We start from the raw sequence: 20431 nt of genomic DNA, 5'->3' as shown, positions 1-20431 counted from the left end.
GATGCCTGGTGGGCCTGAGCACTTCCCTTACAGGCCTGTCTTGACTCCAGCTTTAGGTGAAGCTTCTTTAATTAATTCCACTTTAACATTTTACTGTATTTCCTTCATCATACTCCCTCCCATATATGTTTTTTCTTGAACCATTTGAAAGTAAATTGCAAATGTGATTACCTTAATCCCTAAATACTTTAGTATTTTTTAAAAATAAACTTATTTATTTATTTATTTATTTATTTATGGCTGTGTTGGGTCTTTGTTGCTGTGCGAGGGCTTTCTCTAGTTGCGGTGAGCGGGGCCTACTCTTCGTTGCAGTGCGCGGGCTTCTCATTGTCGTGGCTTCTTTTAGTATTTTTTTTAATGAGGATATTCTCTTAGGTAAATATGAGTCACAATATTAATATTGGTATAATACCATTATTTAATCTGTAGAACTTATTTCAATTGTCGTAGTTGTACCAGTGGTGTGGATTATAGAAACATTTTTCCTCAAGGTCTAATCCAGGGTCATTGTATTTAGTTGTCATGTATTAGTTCTTTAACCTGGAACAATTCTTTAGTCTTTCCTTGTGTTTGATGACTGACATTTTTGAGGCATATGGCAAGTTATTTTGTAGAATGTCCTCAATGTATGTTTTTCTGTGTTTGCCCATGACAAGATTCAGGTGATAAAAGTAAACATTTTTGTCGGGAAAGTAACAAAAGTGATGGGGCTTCTCAGTGCATCATATTAGGAAGCGTGTGTCAACACTGACCGCTTGATTAAGGAGATGGCCACTTGTTTTCCCCACTGTAAAGTTAATATTTTTTTCTTTATGGGAGAAAGTTTTTTTTTTTTTAATTTTTGAAATTTTATTTTATTTATTTTTTTATACAGCAGGTTCTTATTAGTCATCAATTTTATACACATCAGTGTATACAGGTCAATCCCAATCGCCCAATTCATCACACCACCATCCCCACCCCCCCCACGGCTTTCCCCCCTTGATGTCCATACGTTTGTTCTCTACATCTGTGTCTCAACTTCTGCCTGGCAAACCGGTTCATCTGTACCATTTTTCTAGGTTCCACATACATGTGTTAATATACAATATTTGTTTTTCTCCTTCTGACTTACTTCACTCTGTATGACAGTCTCTAGATCCATCCACGTCTCAACAAATGACCCAATTTCGTTCCTTTTTATGGCCGAGTAATATTCCATTGTATATATGTACCACAACTTCTTTATCCATTCGTCTGTCGATGGGCATTTAGGTTGCTTCCATGACCTGGCTATTGTAAATAGTGCTGCAATGAACATTGGGGTGCATGTGTCTTTTTGAATTATGGTTTTCTCTGGGTATATGCCCAGTAGTGGGATTGCTGGATCATATGGTAATTCTAATTTTAGTTTTTTAAGGAACCTCCATACTGTTCTCCATAGTGGCTGTATCAATTTACATTCCCACCAACAGTGCAAGAGGGTTCCCTTTTCTCCACACCCTCTCCAGCATTTGTTGTTTGTAGATTTTCTGATGATGCCCATTCTAACTGGTGTGAGGTGATACCTCATTGTAGTTTTGATTTGCACTTCTCTAATAATTAGTGATGTTGAGCAGCTTTTCATGTGCTTCTTGGCCATCTGTATGTCTTCTTTGGAGAAATGTCTATTTAGGTCTTCTGCCCATTTTTGGAGTAGGTTGTTTGTTTCTTTAATATTGAGCTGCATGAGCTGTTTATATGTTTTGGAGATCAATCCTTTGTCTGTTGATTTGTTCACAAATATTTTCTCCCATTCTGAGGGTTGTCTTTTCGTCTTGTTTATGGTTTCCTTTGCTGTGCAAAAGCTTTTAAGTTTCATTAAGTCCCATTTGTTTACTTTTGTTTTTATTTCTATTACTCTAGGAGGTGGATCAAAAAAGATCTTGCTGTGATTTATGGCAAAGAGTGTTCTTCCTATGTTTTCCTCTTAAGAGTTTTATAGTGTCTGGTCTTACATTTAGGTCTCAAATCCATTTTGAGTTTATTTTTGTGTATGGTGTTAGGGAGTGTTCTAATTTCATTCCTTTACATGTAGCTGTCCAGTTTTCCCAGCACCACTTATTGAAGAGACTGTCTTTTCTCCATTGAATTTCCTTGCCTCCTTTGTCATAGATTAATTGACCATAGGTGTGTGGGTTTATCTCTGTGCTTTCTATCCTGTTCCATTGATCTATGTTTCTGTTTTTGTGCCAGTACCATATTGTCTTGATTACTGTAGCTTTGTAGTATAGTCTGAAGTCAGAGAGTCTGATTCCTCCCACTCCGTTTTTTCCCTCAAGACTGCTTTGGCTATTCGGGGTCTTTTGTGTCTCCATACAAATTTTAAGATTTTTTTTGTTCTAGTTCCGTAAAAAAATGCCATTGGTAATTTGATAGGGATTGCATTGAATCTGTAGATTGCTTTGGGTTGTATAGTCATTTTCACAGTGTTGATTCTTCCAGTCCAAGAACATGGTATATCTCTCCATCTGTTTGTATCATCTTTAATTTCTTTCATCAGTGTCTTATAGTTTTCTGCATACAGGTCTTTTGTCTCTGTAGGTAGGTTTATTCCTGGGTATTTTATTCTTTTTGTTGCAGTGGTAAATGGGAGTGTTTCCTTAATTTCTCTTTCAGATTTTTCATCATTAGTGTATTTGAATGCAAGAGATTTCTGTGCATTAATTTTGTATCCTGCAACTTTACCAAAATCATTGATTAGCTCTAGTAGTTTTCTGGTGGCATTTTTAGGGTTCTCTATATATAATATCATGTCATCTGCAAACAGTGACAGTTTTACTTCTTTTCCAATTTGTATTCCTTTTATTTCTTCTTCTTCTCTGATTGCCATGGCTAGGACTTCCAAAACTTGAGAAGAAAGTGTAATCTGCTGTTTTTGGATGGAATGTGCTATAAATATCAATTAAATCTATCAATTAAATCTATCTATCAATTAAATCTATCTATCAATTAAATCTATAAATATCAATTAAATCTAAGTGGGTCTCTTGTAGACAGCATATAGATGGGTCTTGTTTTTGTATCCATTCAGCAAGCCTGTGTCTTTTGGTTGGAGCATTAATCCATTCACGTTTAAGGTAATTATCAATATGTTATGTTCCTACTACCAGTTTCTTAATTGTTTTGGGTTTGTTTTTGTAGGTCCTTTTCTTCTCTTGTGTTTCCCACTTAGAGAAGTTCCTTTAGCATTTGTTGTAGAGCTGGTTTGGTGGTGCTGAATTCTCTTAGCTTTTGCTTGTCTGTAAAGCTTTTGATTTTTTGATTTTTTGATTTCTCCATCGAATCTGAATGAGATCCGTGCTAGGTAGAGTAGTCTTGGTTGTAGGTTATTCCCTTTCATCACTTTAAGTATGTCATGCCACTCCCTTCTGGCTTGTAGAGTTTCTGCTGAGAAATCAGCTGTTAACCTTATGGGAGTTCCCTTGTATGTTATTTGTCGTTTTTCCCTTGCTGCTTTCAATAATTTTTCTTTGTCTTTAATTTTTGCCACTTTGATTACTATGTGTCTCGGCGTGTTTCTCCTTGGGTTTATCCTGTATGGGACTCGCTGCACTTCCTGGACCTGGGTGGCTATTTCCTTTCCCATGTTAGGGAAGTTTTTGACTATAATCTCTTCAAATATTTTCTCTGGTCCTTTCTCTCTTCTCCGTCTGGGACCCCTATAATGCGAATGTTGTTGTGTTTAACGTTGTCCCAGAGGTCTCTCAGGCTGTCTTCATTTCTTTTCATTGTTTTTTCTTTATTCTGTTCTGCAGCAGTGAATTCCACCATTCTGTCTTCCAGGTCACTTATCCGTTCTTCTGCCTCAGTTATTCTGCTATTGATTCCTTCTAGTGTTTTCATTTCAGTTATTGTATTGTTCATCTCTGTTTGTTTGTTCTTTAATTCTTCTAGGTCTTTGTTAAACATTTCTTGCATCTTCTCGATCTTTGCCTCCATTCTTTTTCCGAGGTCCTGAATCATCTTCACTATCATTATTCTGAATTCTTTTTCTGGAAGGTTGCCTATCTCCACTTCATTTAGTCGTTTTTCTGGGGTTTTATCTTGTTCCTTCATCTGGTACATAGCCCTCTGCCTTTTCATCTTGTCTATCTTTCTGTGAATGTGGTTTTTGTTCCACAGGCTGCAGGATTGTAGTTCTTCTTGCTTCTGCTGTCTGCCCTCTCGGGGAGAAGGTTTTAAACTATGTAAATATCCTGTTTCTCATCAAACTTCTACCCATTAGTTTTAGCACCTGATGATGATTCTTGCTTGCATCAGTTATTCATATAACGATTGCAAAATTGTCATTCCTTTCATATGTATTAGTTGGTGTTCTATTAAAAGCTTTGCTTTGCCCCTGTTTACTTATTTGCTTATTTGTTAGTGTGGACTCACGGATTCTTATGCTACTGATTTTTTTTTCTTGTGTTAAAATACATGTAACATAAAATTTACTATCTTAGCCATTTTTAAGTGTACAATCCAGTGGTGTTAAATACATTCACATTGTTGTGCAACCATCACCACCATCCATCCCCATAACTCTTTTCATCTTGTAAAACTGATACCCGTTGAACAATAACTCCCATTTCCCGACTCTTCCCAGCCCCTGGCAACCACTATTCTATTTTCTGTCTCTGTGATTTTGACTACTCTAAGTACTGTGTGTAAGTGGAATCATATAATATTTGTCTTTTCGTGTCTGGCTTATTTCGCTGAGAGTAATATCCTCAAGTTTCATGCACGTTATAGCAGGTATTATTAGTTCTTCATTCCATTTAAAAGCTGAATAATATTCCACTGTATGGATGAAGCACATTTTGCTTATCCGTTCATCTATGGTCGACACTTAGGTTGCTTCCACATTTTAGCCATTGTGAGTAATGCTACTGTGAATAGCATTTAAATCCCCTGAAAGTCAACTTCAGCCAGAAGGGCAGGGGCTGGAACAGTTGGGGGCAGGTGCAGCAGCCGTGGCCTCCTGCCTCTCTGCCTACTCCTCTGTGATCAGAAGCATCATTCAGAGCAGATTCCCAGTTTTTGGAGGATAGGGTCCTTTTTGCCCACCCTAGGTCCTGCAGAATGCTGGAGTTGCAAGCCTTCAACAGTCTGCAGTCTGCAGACTTCCAGAATAGTTACATCGGGCACATTCTGCCTGTGCAGTAGTTGTCCAGGTGGGACAGGGGTTCCCAGTGCTGCCTGTTCTGCCATCTTTCCAGGAGCCTCTTCAATTGATTTTGATATTGATCTTATAGCTAGACAATCTGCTAAACTTAAAAAAATTAATACACTTTGTCTTATGAGCAGTTTTAGGTTTACAGAAAGATGGCATAGGGAGTTCCTGTTTAGCCATTTCGCTCCCCCTCCCACCCCATTTCCCCTGTTATTAATATCTTGCATTAATTTGGTACTTTTTAAATACAATCGATGAGCCAATATTGATACATTATTATCATCCAAAGTCCATAGTTTACGTTCAGATTCACTCTTTGTGTTGTACGTTCCGTGGGTTTTGACAAATGTATACAACATGTGTCCATCATTACTCTATATCATACAGAATAGTTTCACTGCTCTTAAAATCCTCCATGATCCGCCTATTCGTGCTCCCCCCTCACCCATCCCCTGGGAACCACTCCAGAATGTCATATAGTTAGAATCATACAGTCTGTAGCCTTTTCAGATTGGCTTCTTTCACTTAGTAATATGCATGTAAAGTTTCTTCATATCTTCATGTACCAGTTTGTTTATCCATTGCCTATTGAAGGACATCTTGGTTGCTTCCAAGTTTTAGCACTATGAATAAACCTGCTATAAATTATTCCTGTGCAGGTTTTTGTGTGGACATGTTTTCAGCTCATTTGAGTAAATACCAAAGAGCATATGGTTGGCTCATATGGTAAGAGAATATTAGTTTTGTAAGATACCGTCAAACTGTCTTCCAAAGTGGCTGCACCATTCTGCATTCCCACCAGCAGTGAATGAGAGTTCCTGTTGCTCCACATCCTCGCCAGCATTTGGTGCTGTCAGTGTTCCGGATTTTGGCCATTCTGATAGGTGTGTAGTGGTATCTCATTGTTTTAATTTGTGATTTCCTAATGACGTATAATGCTGAACATCTTTTCATGTATCTGTTTGCCGTGTGTATATCTTTGGTGAGGTGTGTATTCAGATCTTTTGCACATTTAAAATGTGTGTTGTTGTCTTACTGTTGAGTTTTAGAAGTACCTTGTATATTTTAAATAGCAACCCTTTGTCAGCTATGTATTTTACAAAGATTTTCTGTCAGTCTGTGGCAAGCTCAGGTCTGGCTGCTCTCTGCTCAAAAGCCAATACTTGAGAGGCAAGTGTTGGTAGAAAGGAAAGGTTGCTTTAATCAGAAGGCTGGCAATGTGGGGAGAAGGTGGGCTCATGTCCCCCGAATCAACTCCAAAGATTCTGCTCAGCCCTGACAGATTTTAAAGGGGAAAAAGGGAAAGAATCTCAGTGAACCGTCAAGGCAGGAGGTCAAGCTCTGTGTCCTCTCCTTGCGTGCAGGCTGGCTGACTCCTCATGAGCTTTCTTCAGATGTTGTCTTGCCCACGCGGCCTGCCTGCAGGATTGCTAAGGGGGCTGCTGGGGGTAGACAGCTAGTCACTCTTTAACTGCTCAGTTCTTAATTCCTACTTCTTTTCGTCTAGGGAAAGGACCGACAGGTTAGGCAAGGCATGGTGTGCATTCAGTAGAGCATGAGTCAGGAGTTAGGTTGAATGTCACCTAGTGACCTGATTTCTGTAAGGTTTGAGGGCAACAGAAATGGGCAAACAGGAAAGGGGCAAAAGAGCTCCTTACACTTTCATTCTGTCGACAATGTCTTCTGCAGAGCTGGAGTTTTTCATTTTAATGAAGTACAGCCTATCAGTGTTTTCTTTCATAGATTGTGATTGGAGTGTTATATCTAAGAAGTTATCACCAAACCCAAGGTCACCTAGAGTTTCTCCTATGTTTATGTTCTAGGAGTTTTATAGTCTTGTGTTTTACATGAAAACACAAAGTCTATGATTCATTCTGAGTTAATTTTTGTGAAGGGTGTAAGGTCTGTATGTAGATATATTCATGTTTTATGTGATGTTCGGTGTTCTATTACCATTTGTCACAGAGACTCTCCTTTCTGCATTGGATTGCCTTTGCTCCTTTGCCAACGATTACTTGACTGTATTTGTGTGGGTCTGTTTCTGGGCTGTCTATTCTGCTCCATTGATCTATCTGTGTATTCTTTCACTGATACCACACAGTCCTGATGACCGTAGCTTTACAGTTAAGTCGGGTAGTGTCAGTCTTCCAACTTTATTTCCGTTAAATAGTGTGTTTTCTATTCTGGTTCTTTTGCCTCTGCATAAAACTTTGGAATCTGTTGATATCTATGAAATGATTTGCTGAAATTTTGATTGAGATTGTGTTGCATATATAGATCAAGTTGGGAAGATCTTTTGATTCTTTATCATAATTTTATAGTTTCCCTCTTATAGATCTTGTATATATTTTTTTCGATTTATACCTAAGTATTTAAAAATTTTTTTGGTGCTAACATAATTGGTATTGTGATTTTAATTTCAGAATCTAATTGTTCATTGCTGGTAGGAAAACAGTTGTCTTTTGTATATTAACCTTCTATCCTGCAACGTTGCTGTAATTGCTTAGTAGTTCCAGGAGTTTTTTGGTCGGTTCTTTGGGATTTTCTACATAGATAATCATGTAATCTGTGAACAAAGACAGTTTTATTTCTTCTTCCCCAATATGTATACCTTTTATTTCCTTGTCTTATCCTATTACATTAGCTAGGACTTCCAGTATGAAGTTGAATACAAGTGGTGAGAGTAGACATTCGTGTTCCTGATTCAGCAGGAAAGCATCTAGTTTTTCTCACCATTAAGTATGATGTTAGCTGTGGGTTTTTTGTGGCTGCTCTTTATCAAGTTGAGGAACTTCCCCTCTGTTCCTAGTTTGCTGAAAGTTTTCTTTTTTTTTTTTTTTATCATGAATAGGTGTTAGATTTTGTCAAATATTTCTTCTACAGCTATTGATATGATCATGTGATTTTTTTTCTTCTTTAGAAAAGAAGTTGATTTGATAGATTGCATTTTTGAATGTTCAACCAGCCTTTCATACCTGGTATAGATCCCACTTGTTTGTGATATGTAATTCTTTTTATACATTTTTGGATTTGATTTGCTAATATTTTATTGAGGATTTTTTATATCTGTGCTACTGAAAGATATTTATCCCTAGCTTGCCTTTCTTATAATGTCTTTGTCTGTTTTTGGTATGCTGTCCTCATCGAATGAGTTAGGCAAAATTCCCTCTGTTTCTGTTCTTTGGAAGAGATTGTAGAGATGGTACAATTTCTTCCTTAGATGTTTGGTAGAATTCACCAGCGAATCCATCTGGGTAACTCTTTTTATTCTAATTAATTGCTTGTAGATTCTTTTGGGTTTCCTCTGTAGACAGTCATATCACTTGTAAATGACATATTTTTCCTTTCAATCCATAGGCCTATAGTTTATTTTCTTGTCTCATTGCCCTGGCTAAGACTTCAGTATTCTGCTTAGCAGAAGTGGTAATAGTGCCATCTTTGTCATATTTCCTGATTTTAAAGGGGAATGCTTCTAATATTTCTCCATTAAGAATGACATTTGGGAATTCCCTGGTGGTCCAGTGGTTAGGACTCCGCACTTCCACTGCCGGGGGCCTGGGTTCAGTCCCTGGTCAGGGAACTAAGGTCCCACAAGCTGTGTGATGTGGACGAAAAAAAAAAAAAGAATGACATCTCTTGTAGGTTTTTGGTAATTATCCCTTTTCAGGTTAACAAAGCTCTTTTCTCTTCCTAGTTTGCTAAGTTGTTTTTTCTCTGTTGTGAATGGGTGTTGTATTTCAGCAAATGATTTTTCTGTCTCTATTAAGATGATTATACATTTATCTCCTTTATCTGTTAATGTTGTAGATAATTATTGTAGATTTTTCTAATGTTAAAACACCTTTGCATTTCTGGATAAACCTCACTTAGTATTGGTATATCTCTACTGTATGTAGTTTCCCAATATTTAATTTAGAGTTTTGCATCTGTGTCCATTAATGAACAGCCTGAAATTTTTACTTTACCATATCCCTCTTGTCTGGTTTGTTGAGAAGCTTACGTTGAGTTCCCAGAATGAACTAGGGATAGTGTTCCTTCCTCTTTCTATTTCCTAGGAGAGTTTGTGTAAGATTAGAATGATTGTTCTTGATAATTTGGTAGAATTCACTTACAAAATGTCTAGACTTGGAGTTCTTTTTCTGGGCAAAGTTTATGTTTTTTACATATATCTTTAGTAGTTGTAGGACTATTCAGGCTCTTTATTCTTGAGGCAGTTTCAATACATTAATTTTCTGAGTAATTTGTACATATTGTCTAAGTTTTCAAATGTATTGCATGAGTTTTTCTTATTTTCTCTTCACTTTTTAATTTCCACTAAAGCTATAGTCATACCGCTCTTTTTATTGCTAATGTTGTTTATTTGTACTTTCATTCTTTGTATTAACATGTCTTGCTGAGTTGGTGGCTCAAAACAGCTCACGTTTATCACCTCGCAGTTTCTGTGGGTCAGGAGTCCAGGCATGGCTGAGCTGGGCCCTCTGCTTCGGGGTTGCCCCGGGTTGCAGTCAGGATGCTGGCCCGGGCTGGGGCTCACCTGAGCCTTGACTGAGGGTCTGCCCCAGGCGTGTGCGGTTGTTGGCAGGCTTCCATCCCTCGCAGATCGTCAGCCTCAGGCCCCATTTCCTTGCGGACTGTTGGCTGGAGCCACTGTTAGTTTCCTGCCACGTGGGCTTCTGTATGGCGGCTCCAGGAGAGCCAGCGAGGGAGGGATCAGTAGAGCCAGGGAGTCTGTCTGCCAGCCAGGTGGGAGCTGGAAGCAGCGACCATCAACGGTGCAGCGATCAGCTGGCCACAAACAGGACACGGGGCTGCCGCTCGAGAGGGATGACACGGGCTGAGCACCTGGAGGCCAGTGAGCGTCATGGGGGGCGGACCACCCTAAAGGCTGTATTCGTACCTTCACCTGTAGTCCTTTCAGAGAACCAGGTCTTCTTTGGAAGTACCAGTTAGACCTGTGATGGATCTTCTTTGTCCTCTGAATGTATCATTTTCTCTCTCATTTTTTGTTTATTTTAAAATTTTCGTTTATGTGATTTACTCAAGCCTGTGTCACTGACCTTGTTTTCGGTGATATCGATCCTGTTTGTAGCTGCTTCTAATGTGGGTTTGTCCCTGAGGTTTTCCTCTCCTTAATTTCTTTTCACTGCCACTTTGCTCCCCTCCTGTAGCCTGTAATCGCTGCTTCTTTGACCTTGTATCTCCTCCCTGAACTGTTCGTTTTTACATATTTTTAAGGAAGACCATGCTCATTCTTTTGAGGCCGTAGAGTGGGGGGAATGGGGGTAGCAGGTAAGTTGCTGTTTTGCTGGAATGTTCATCGGGCATGTTCATCCTGCTGTGTTCCAGGGAGACCCTCGAGCGGGGCCTGCAGTTCTGTCGGCAGAAGCAGAGGCCTGATGGCTCCTGGGAAGGGTGAGTGATGCCTGTGGGTGCAGATGCGTGTGGGGTGCTTGTGCTGCCCCAGGGGTTTCTGGACATGTTCCTGGTGGGCCTTGCTCCTTTATGAATGCCCAGCCTCCCCCGGTGGTGACCGCTCAGCGTGCTGCTAAGGCAGTGTGGTGAGGGCGTCGGAAGGGCGCCATGGCCTGGTGGCTCCACCCCTCCTCTGTGTTTGGATCCGTTCTCATCTGGCTTTGGATCCAGCACCTGGAGCCGCCCACGGAGGCCAGGTTGGGTAGGTCTGTCTTAGTGCTGAAGGCCTTGTGGATGCTTTTCCTGAAGATAGCCGCAGCCCCCCGTGCACCCCCATGCTGGAGGGAGTCCCTGCCCCTGCTGTGAACGAGGACTCAGGGGCCGGGCGCTGTCCCCTTCTTCCTCCAGCTCCTGGGGGGTGTGCTTCACCTACGGCACCTGCTTTGGGCTGGAAGCCTTCGCCTGCATGGGGCACACTTACCGCGATGGGTGAGTGTGGACATTCCCACCTTGGCGGGATGGGGGTCTTCTCAGCATGACACTCTGCTGGAGGCGTTTCTCCCTTTGTTGTTTGATTTGGGGGGTGTTCTTACATGTTTTTAAACAGTGAGATAAGATCAAGATTCCGGAAAATGTGTGAGCCACTGTGCCTCACTGTGCAGCCTCCCGGCTCGTGTGGGGGAGGGACGCCTCTGGCCCTCTGCCCTTCCCCAACTCACCCGCCTGCCCGTACCCAAGCCCCACACCCAAGTAGGAGCAGGAGCGGCCCGAGGCCAGGATGCTGGCTGGGAGAAGGGAGGAGGCCTCGGGTCAGCTGTCTCCAGCTGCCTCCCTGAGGGCTGCTTTGCTGGCGGGCCACGTCTGGGAGGCCATCTGCAGATGCACAGCATCTCCCTTTACCTTCCAACAGCCCTGCGGTGCCGGCGCCTGTCCCCCTTCATGTCCCACGGTGGGGTGGGCCTGAGTGCGGAGGCCCACGCGGCCCTCTCCGTGACCCTGAGGGGCCTGGCCAGGGCGAGAAGCGGGGCAGGGACTTCGCCCGGCATGACGGTGTCTCGTGTCTTGCTGGTCTCTGCAGGGCTGCCTGTGCAGAGGTCTCCCAGGCCTGCGACTTCCTGCTGTCCCGCCAGATGGCAGATGGAGGCTGGGGGGAGGACTTCGAGTCCTGTGAGCAGCGGCGCTACGTGCAGAGCGCCCGCTCCCAGATCCACAACACATGCTGGGCCCTGATGGGGCTGATGGCCGTCAGGTGGGGGCGACGAGGCCTGTCCCAGAGCCGCGGGGCTGGGCGAAGGAAGGGCGGTGAGCCGGCAGCCTGGGCGGGCACGGCAGCTGAGCTCCGAGTGCAGCAGTGGCAGGAGGCGAGGCCTGCGGGGCCCCCTCAACAGGTTTCCAGGGCAAGGTGGCAGGTCCTGCAAAAAGGCCACCCAACAGGGACAGCCAGGGGAGCAGGGCCGTCAGCAGCGTGAGGTGTGGCAGCACTTGCAGCTGCTCTGTGTCCGCAGCCGGCCCTAAGCCACACACGTGCTCAGGCACGTGCGCACAACACACCCACGCAGACGTGTGCACACAGACGTGCACACGGTGTCCCAGCCTGTGCTGCCCTGTTGGGTTTGGGGCCACTGGGAAATCTCCCTAAAACCCCCTCAAAGGAAGGCCGGGTAACGTGGGCAGGAGCGGGCAGGCTGAGCTCCGTCCTGAGCCATCGAGCCTTCTGGTGGCTCATCAGGCCGGGACGAGCAAGCTTAGCACATGTGGCTTCGGTGGCCCTCAGAGGGCCCTGAGGACCAGTGGCCGGGGGGACAGGAGAGCAGCACCTCATGGCAGGGACCGCTCGCCCGGCCACGCGTGGGCTGCCCTCCTGCCTGCTCGCCTCTGCCCTGGTGGCGTTTCCTGCTCCTCGGAGTGTCTGGTGGGCCGACTGTTACCGGCGGGTCTGCAGTTCAGGTCTGTCTGTCATCGTGCAGCGTTTCGCATCCTTGTCCCTGTGCTTGGCTGCGTGAGGGTGAGGATGCAGGTCTGTCCGCAGCCGGAGGTGGGCTCGTGCAGAGTGGGGGTGGGAGTGCTCAGTGCCCCTCTCCCTGCAGGCACCCTGACGTAGCGGCCCTGGAGAGGGGAGTCAGCTACCTGCTTGGGAAACAGCTGCCCAATGGCGACTGGCCCCAGGTACGAGTGGGCCCGCGCCTGGCCCCACGTCCTTCACGGGCCCACGGGTGGGGTTTCACCTTGGGGATTTGAGAGTCACAAACACCACCGGTGAGTGGCCTGTGTTGGAAGCAGGTCTGTGATGGTGGTGGGTCCTGAAGGCCTGGGCCGTTTGCAGCTGAAGCACTGGCTTGGCGGCAGGGCTGGTGGTGTCGGGAAAGGAGCTGGTGGGGGAGAAGCCCACGGGCCAGGACACCCTTGGGCTGAGCCTGACAGCCCTTCACTCAGAAGGAAGTGTGGAAGGGCATGGGGTCACGAGGTCACATGGGGTGGCTGACCCCGCCTTGGATGAGTCTGGGGTTGGTGGGGCTGCGAGGGGTTGGTGGCCCGGGCTGGAGGGTTTGTTGCAGGGCCTGGGGTCCGAGAGCTGGGGTGGTGGTTGGCCCGCCTGCTGAGGTCAGCCGGCCAGCCCTCCAGCCAGGGTCCCGGTTCAGGGAGCTGTCCAGCCACCTGGTGGAGCCGTTGTGTTTATTCCCTGTGTCCTTTCAGGACAACATCGCTGGGGTCTTCAACAAGTCCTGTGCCATCAGCTACACGAGCTACAGAAACATCTTCCCCATCTGGGCCCTTGGGCGCTTCTCCCGCCTGCACCCCGAGAGCGCCCTGGCCGGCCACCCTTGAGAGCACGTCTGTGGGCACCTGGTGGGGGGGGGGCTGGTCATGCGAGTTCCAGGCGAGGTTGGGGCATCTCAGAGGGGCCGAGGCAGCCCCCTCCCTGCCCGCTTTGGCGGGAGCGCTGAGCCTGGGCCTGTGGCACGGGCAGGGCTGGTACCTTCAGACCCGATTTTCAGCGTAGGGTTAGTTCTGAGAACAGTTGGTCGAGCTCGGGTGAGGGAAGGAACAGGATGAGCCATGAGGGCGGGTAAAGCACAGTGCGCTCCGTGGTACCCCCTGGTGTGGTATGTGTCCTCTCTGTGGGCGTGGGGCTGGGAGGGCTTTCCTGACCGGTGACTGAGTTCTCAGGAGCGGAGCAGCTGTGTTTCGTCCGCGTCCTGCCTTGGGCCCTGGAGGACCGGCTCTTCCTGTCTCTGTCTCTGGCTGAGGGATGGGACAGCCGCCCCGAACGGCCTGGCAGGAGAGGCTGGGCCTCCCTGTTCACTGTGGCGGCTCAGGCTCGGCGAGGATCGGGGACCAGACGCTGCACGCTGGCCTGCCCCGGGTCTCGAGCTCGCCAGCGCCGCGTCATGGTTCAGCCAGCCTGTGGGGCACCAGCATCGCTACCTCCAGAGGTTGTAGTCGTCTTGTGACAGATGGGAGGCCAAGCGTAAGGAAGGGTGAGGGGTTGTTAATGGCCACACCACAGTGGGGCCCTGATGTGTGTTGGGGACACCCGTCACCCCCCTTTGTGCTCTAAGCTGAAGGGAGGGTCAGATTTCCAGGGTGCTGCCTCTCAGGTGGTGAGCCTCTGAATTCCCCTCTGGCTTCTAAACCCATCTGGCTTAACGTGCATGGGCTTGGGGCTCAGGATGGAAAATCCAAATCCTGGAATTGCCTCTGACCTACGAGGATGAGCAGGAGTGTGGCTGTGAGGGTCACTGAGAGCGTTGATGAGGGTCAAACCCAGGCCTGGTGTCGCCCCAGGAGCCCACCTGCTTCTCGTCCCCCCCAGGGCCTTCTCCGTCTGCTGTTCCTCTGTGCCTCTCCCTGTCTGACGGCAGCCCTGGCTGCGCGGCCCCAGCAGACCGCCCTCCCTCTGACAGCCAGAGAGACGCCTGGATGCCCCCCTGCTCCCGCCATCCCTGCCCAGATCCTTAGGGCGCTCTCCGAGGTTTCCACCACGTGGCCTTGCTTCCGCAGCTCTCATGGCCCCCGAGCGCTTTCCCTGACTCTGCCCGGGGCTCGCCTGCGTCCGGCCTTTGCCTGAGCTGCCCCCCACTGCCCTCCTGCCCCAGGTGGTGCTCTACCTGCTCTGAGCCCCGCAGGGCCTGGGCGCGTGTACGCCCTGGCAGGTCCTGCTGGCTCCACCGGCTGCCACACTGTGGAACGTAGCGGGTGTTCAGCTGGTGCTAGTTGGATGTCAGCACTTGCCCCAGACGTTTTTAAACTAGGGTTTATTTTGCTGAGGAAGCTGCGCTGGGCCCCTTTGAGATCTGTCAGAGTTGCTCTTGCACCAGCAGCGCAGACGGTGATTTCCAACAGTCTGCTTCTTGCAGCGGTCACTGCCCAGCCATGATCAGATCACTGGACGAAACATAAAGCTTCCAGGAAAGAAATGAAAATCCACTGTTATACTGAAACATTTTTGAACGTCACCTATCTTACCAGCTACCTTAATACACAGACATTTGAGTCCCTTAGGCAGAGGCTTGTCATGCATGTGTTTTGTTTCATCCTGGAAACCGTCATGGATTGGGGTCCCTCGTGCCCCACGTCGGACGCTGGACCACCACCCCTCAGTCTCAGGGAACAAGAGAAATTGTTCCAAGATAAGCAGGATACACCTCTAGTTATTTGAGGGGAAAATATTTGCCTCAACCTGATTAAAAGTCAGGTTCTCTATCCTGGGTGAATGATTAACATGTCTTGAATTCAAATTGTTTTATTTTTGGTTATCAGGAGCAAATTTTGAATGTTGTGCTGGGAAGTTTTCTCTGGAGCCAGGTTAGCTTTTCTTGTTCAGCAGGATGTAAACTTCAGATCTGACCCTTTGAGGGATTCTCTAACTGGAAATGCTTAACTCAATGGAAACTTACCTCCAAGAAAATGCTTTCCTTACTGAACATAACCAATGTCGATACATAGATTTAAATTTTATTCGGACAATAAAAATGTTTGAACAATTGATACAATCACCTGTTGCTTCCTCATTCTTCTCTCAGCTCTCAGCAACTAATTGTAGGTTAATTGGTCAGCTTGATTTATGTTCATCTCTCCCTCTGCAATATAAAGTTTTATTTATAATTCCCTTTGTTTCAAAAAGAAATTAAGGTTAGAAACACAAGACAAGGGGACATGAAGGCAAGAAAGTTAGAGGGGAGTGGCAGGGATGTCACACATGAGGTACCTGCCAGCGGCTTGATTCACTTGCTGTCGTTGGCCTCCAAAGTCAGTGCTCAACTTTCTCACTGATTGTGGGAAGGGGGCGTCTGGGCTGCGCCTCTCCACAAGGTGTCTGGTCACAGCAGAATTCACAAGAACCGCCCTCGCAAGTGGCAGCCGTAGGAAGCTGAAGACGCAGCTCTGAAGAGCTCAGTAAACTTACTAGGGGCACTGGGGCAGCATGTCTTGACCTTGGGCTCCCCTCAAAGACATGTACCTGTCATTTTCACTTGGAATTTCTGGTGCTGTTTAAAAAACCCTCTTTCCTCGCTCAGGATTAGGGTGATAGCGATAACTTCAGAGTTACTTGTTTTCTTCAGGGAAAATAATTCAACCAATAGTTTCTATGTGATGACTATTATTGGTATGTGACTTCCAGCCTTCCTCCCAGAGCAGTGGTGCCCCAGGGGCCATTTGAGACCCATGCTGCACATGGTGGAGAACAGCTACTTTGGTGGCTTTAGGCAGCCTCTGATGCCTGTCCCACGGCCAGGCCTCTTGTGCAGGATGCAGCGAGCCTGAGACCTCATGTTCCCTGATGGCCCTGGTTCTTGGGAAGGTAGAGGAGCAGGGCTTGCCCTTGGGCCCTCTAGGAATAGGTGAGCATTGACCGGCCTGATGGTGGCCAGAAGACTTAAAACATCAAACAGAGCTTCAGTGGCCTGTTGGATAATACTGAGTGGTCCAATACGTGTCATCTGAGACCTAGAAAAGCGGGAGGGAGGTTGGAAGGCAGGCAGAAAAACATTGGAAGAAACCATGGCTGAAATTTTCCCTAACACAAGACGTGTAAGCCCACAGATCCATGAACCTCAGCGACAGACCCAAAACCCCACCAAAACCCACTTTAAGGCTCATGATAATCTGATGAAAACCAAGGATGAATAAATCTTAAAAGCAAACGAAACAGGCACGTTATGTACTGGTGAGCAAAGACAAGGATGAGAAGTGACTTCTCATCAGGAACAGACATGCTGGAATGACATCTTCAAAGTGTTGAAACCTTAAATTCCATATTCAAAGAAAACAGAAATGAAAGCAGAGTGGACCTTTTCCAGACAAACCAACGCTGAAGGAATCATCCAGCAGCCTTGCCTTATGAGAAATGTTCAGTTGTTTAGGTGTGGGAAAGAGATACCGGATGGAAACTGATCTTCAGAGAATGAAGAGCACCAGGTGGGAAGTGTGTGGTAAGAATAGAAGCTTTCCCCCTTTGTCTAAAAGATTTTTTCTTTAACTTTTTTTTCTTTTAATTAATTAATTTTTGGCTGCGTTGGGTCTTTGTTGCTCCACGTGGGCTTTCTCTAGTTGTGGTGAGCGGGGGCTACTCTTTGTTGCGGTGCACGGGCTTCTCATTGCGGTGGCTTGTTGCGGAGCACGTGCTCTAGACGCACGGGCTTTGGTAGTTGTGGCACGTGGGGTCAGTAGTTGTGGCTCACGGGCTTAGTTGTTCCGCAGCAGTGGGATCTTCCTGGAACAGGGCTCAAACCCATGTCCCCTGCATTGGCAGGCAGAGTCTTAACCACTGTGCCACCAGGGAAGTCCCTAAAATTAACTTTTAAAAGCAAAAATAAGAATGGTGGTTTTAACATAAGAAGTAAAAGATATGACAACACAAAGGATGTTGAAGGAGGATGGAGGCTCCTACCTCGTGTATAAAGTGGTATGCTATGTAAAGGCAGACTGTGATAAGCAGAAGAAACCTACTGTAAACCCTAGAGGAAACCACTAAAAAAGAAAGAGGTACAGCTGGTAAACTAATAAAGGAGGTAAAATAACCCTCCTAAAATAAAAGAAGGTGAGAAAAAGAAGAACAAAGGACAGATGGGACAAATAGAAAACAAATAATATAATAGACTTAAACCCAACTCTTATGGACTGAATTGTGCCCCCCCCCCACTCCAAATTCATATGATACTGCATCTGGAGATGGGGCCTTTAAGAAGATAATTAAGGTTAAATGAGGTCCTAAGGGTGGGTCCCTGATCCAGTAGAACTCGTGTCCTTGTAAGAGAGAGAGACACCAGGAACACACACACAGAGGAAAGACCACATGAGGACCCAGGGTGGGCGGTCGTCTGCACATGAGGAGAGAGGCCACAGGAGGGACCAGCCCTGCCAGTACTCTTGTCTTGGACTTCTAGCTTCCAGAACTGTAAGAAAATAAATGTTGTTTAAGCCATGCAGTCTGTGGTGGTTTGTTATGGCAGCCCTAGAAGACTAATACACCAACCATTTAAATAATTTTATTAACTGTAAAGGCCAAGCACTCTGGTTAAAAGGCAGAGATTTTAACCAGAGATTGTTAACATTGGATGAAAAAGCATGACCCATCAAAGTTGTCCATAGAAATTTTTAGTATAAAGATACAGACAGGATAAAAGTGAAAGTTTAGAAAAATACATAACATAAAAAAATAAGAAGAAAATGTGCTATATTAATATCAGTACATTTCAGGGAAAGGAATAGTACCAGAAATAAAAAGACATTTACTAACAATAAAAATGTCAATTCATCAAGAAGGCATAGCAATCTTAAATGTATGGGCACCTAATAACAGAGCTTCAAAGTACACGAAGTAAAAACTGGTGGGACTAAAGAAAGAATTAGACAAATACACAATTGAAGTGGGAGACTGTAATACTTGTCTCAGCAACTGTAGACAAAACCTTCAACCAACTTGAGGAATTGGCATCTGTATAGCTCCCAGCATTCTTTCCTAGTGCTCATTCACTAAGATAGGCCATATGCTGGATCATGAGACAAGTCTCAAGAAATTCAAAAGGATTGAAACTGTACAGAGTGTACTGTGATCACTGAGGAGTCAAATTAGAAATCAGTAACAAAAAGACTTAGAAAATCCCAAATATTTGGAAATGAAACAATACACTTCTAAATCATCTATAGTAAAAAATGAAAGCACAAGGGGAATTAGAAAATATTTCAAGCTGAATGAAAATAAAAACATGACATCAAAATTTGTGGGATGTAGCTAAAGCAGTGCTTAGAGAAATGTTAACAGGCTTACACATTAATGCTGTAGATAAGGTTTAAAATCAATGATTTAAGTGTCCATCTTAAGAATCTTAAAACCAAAGTAAGTAGAAGGAAGGATATACCAGACAAAAGGGTAGAAGTCAAATGCTACAGAAAACATAAAAGAAGATCAGTGAAACCAAAAGTTGATGCCTTGAGAAAAGTAACAAGCCTCTAGTCTGACCAAGTAAGAAAGAAAACAACCTATATCGGGAATACAAAAGGGTACCTCACTATAGATCCTGCAGAAGTAAGTCGTCCAGCCTGCCCCCTAAGCCTGGCCACCCTTCTCCCTGGATCACACGGTTCCCACATGATCTGCTTTACATGCCCCTGCAAAAACCTGCTAACACTGTTTCTGCACTTTCACATTTGGTTTTCTGCCTCGGCTGGACCTATTTGTTCTCAGAGGCATGACACCTCAGAGGAGATAATAAGGAAATACGAGCTGTGTAATGCCAGTACTCCACAAGGTAGATGATGTGGACAAATTCCTCAAAAGACACAGTTGTTATCTAGATGGGCATGAGAAGAAATGGAAAATTAAGTGATTTTATATCTATTTAAGAAATTGAATCAGAAACTAAAAGCTTTCCTGGAAGAAAACTTTAAGCTCACATGGCTTTGCTGGTGAATTTATCAACCATTTAAGAGAGAAGTAGCAATGTAACACAACGTCCAGAAAATGGAGGAGGGAACACCTTGCAATGCATTGTATAAGGTCAATATGACCTTGATAGCAAAACCAGACCAGGACATTACAAGAAAAGGAGATACAGATCAATTTCCCTCATGAACATAGAAAATACTTAAAATATTAGAAGTTGAATCCAGTGATGTGTTAGAAGGGAAGTGCAACCTGACCAGGAAACTGGCAGGATGTTCCCAGGTCCCTGGCTGGAGGGTACCACCTGGAGAGGGTTTTCTTGTGGGGGGAAAGAAATGGCACTGTAAATGCGAGGGGAGGGGCTGGCGGAGGGGAGCTCCTCACCCCCCGGCCCTGTTCTCAGGAGGCTGGCGGGGCATCTGCCCTGGGGCCTTCCTCAGTGGGCGCTGTCCACGTTCCCGCCGTCCTGTCAGCTCTGTCTCGGCATGCAACCCTTCGCAGATCGCCCCCGAGATTGGGCGGGCGACGTTACGCTAAGCTGTGAGTCTGGGGAAGGCAGGGCTGCGTTCTGCCTGGAGGCTCCTCCCCTCCCCCTGCCCTCGAGGCGTCGAGGCGTTGGCTGAAGGGGAGAGAAGACGCTGCTCCTGTTCTGGGCTGTGTCCTCCGGCGGAGACGCAGGCGACCCGGCTGCGGCCTTTGGAGCCAGGAGACAGTGCTGAGTTTGTGCGCCTCCCGGGTAGTTAGTGGGAGTGGGGGGGTCACGGAGGTCACCCTGACCAAGGACTGGAATCTGGCAGGACTCTGTATGTGGGTGGGTGGTCCGGACGGCCCTGGGCCCTGGCCAGGGCTCCTCAGGTCCGGTAATGGTCCGTGTCCCCGACACTCAGTGCTGGCGGTCCGTGTGGGGACACTGACGTGCCGCCCGGACCCTCTGGACCAGGGGAGTGTGGTCGGCA

The 20431-nt window shown here is 46.0% G+C and overlaps 1 protein-coding gene across 3 annotated transcripts in view; it reads left to right on the top strand.

The window, feature by feature from the left end:
• Nucleotides 1-15585, top strand: part of LSS (lanosterol synthase) — a 40748-nt gene extending 25163 nt beyond the window's left edge. The window contains exons 18-23 of one of the 3 annotated variants that reach the window (XR_009008180.1): nt 10523-10588; nt 10997-11077; nt 11667-11837; nt 12676-12754; nt 13283-14067; nt 14403-15585. Coding sequence is in view for 2 of the 3 variants with exons in the window: in XM_057545577.1 (XP_057401560.1) it covers nt 10523-10588; nt 10997-11077; nt 11667-11837; nt 12676-12754; nt 13283-13414 (529 nt within the window). In the remaining variant the exon portion in view is untranslated. Of the gene's footprint in view, nt 1-10522; nt 10589-10996; nt 11078-11666; nt 11838-12675; nt 12755-13282 lie in introns of all 3 variants that reach the window. The other 2 variants (XM_057545577.1, XM_057545578.1) reach the window with 2 other exon arrangements.
• The last annotated feature ends 4846 nt before the right edge of the window (nt 15586-20431 follow it).

Source organism: Balaenoptera acutorostrata, chromosome 4 (genome assembly GCF_949987535.1).
Source record: "Balaenoptera acutorostrata chromosome 4, mBalAcu1.1, whole genome shotgun sequence".
Classification (NCBI taxonomy): Eukaryota; Metazoa; Chordata; class Mammalia; order Artiodactyla; family Balaenopteridae; genus Balaenoptera; species Balaenoptera acutorostrata.
The sequence above is the reverse complement of the archived record's forward strand: the minus strand, read 5'-3'. Positions and strand labels throughout refer to the sequence as shown.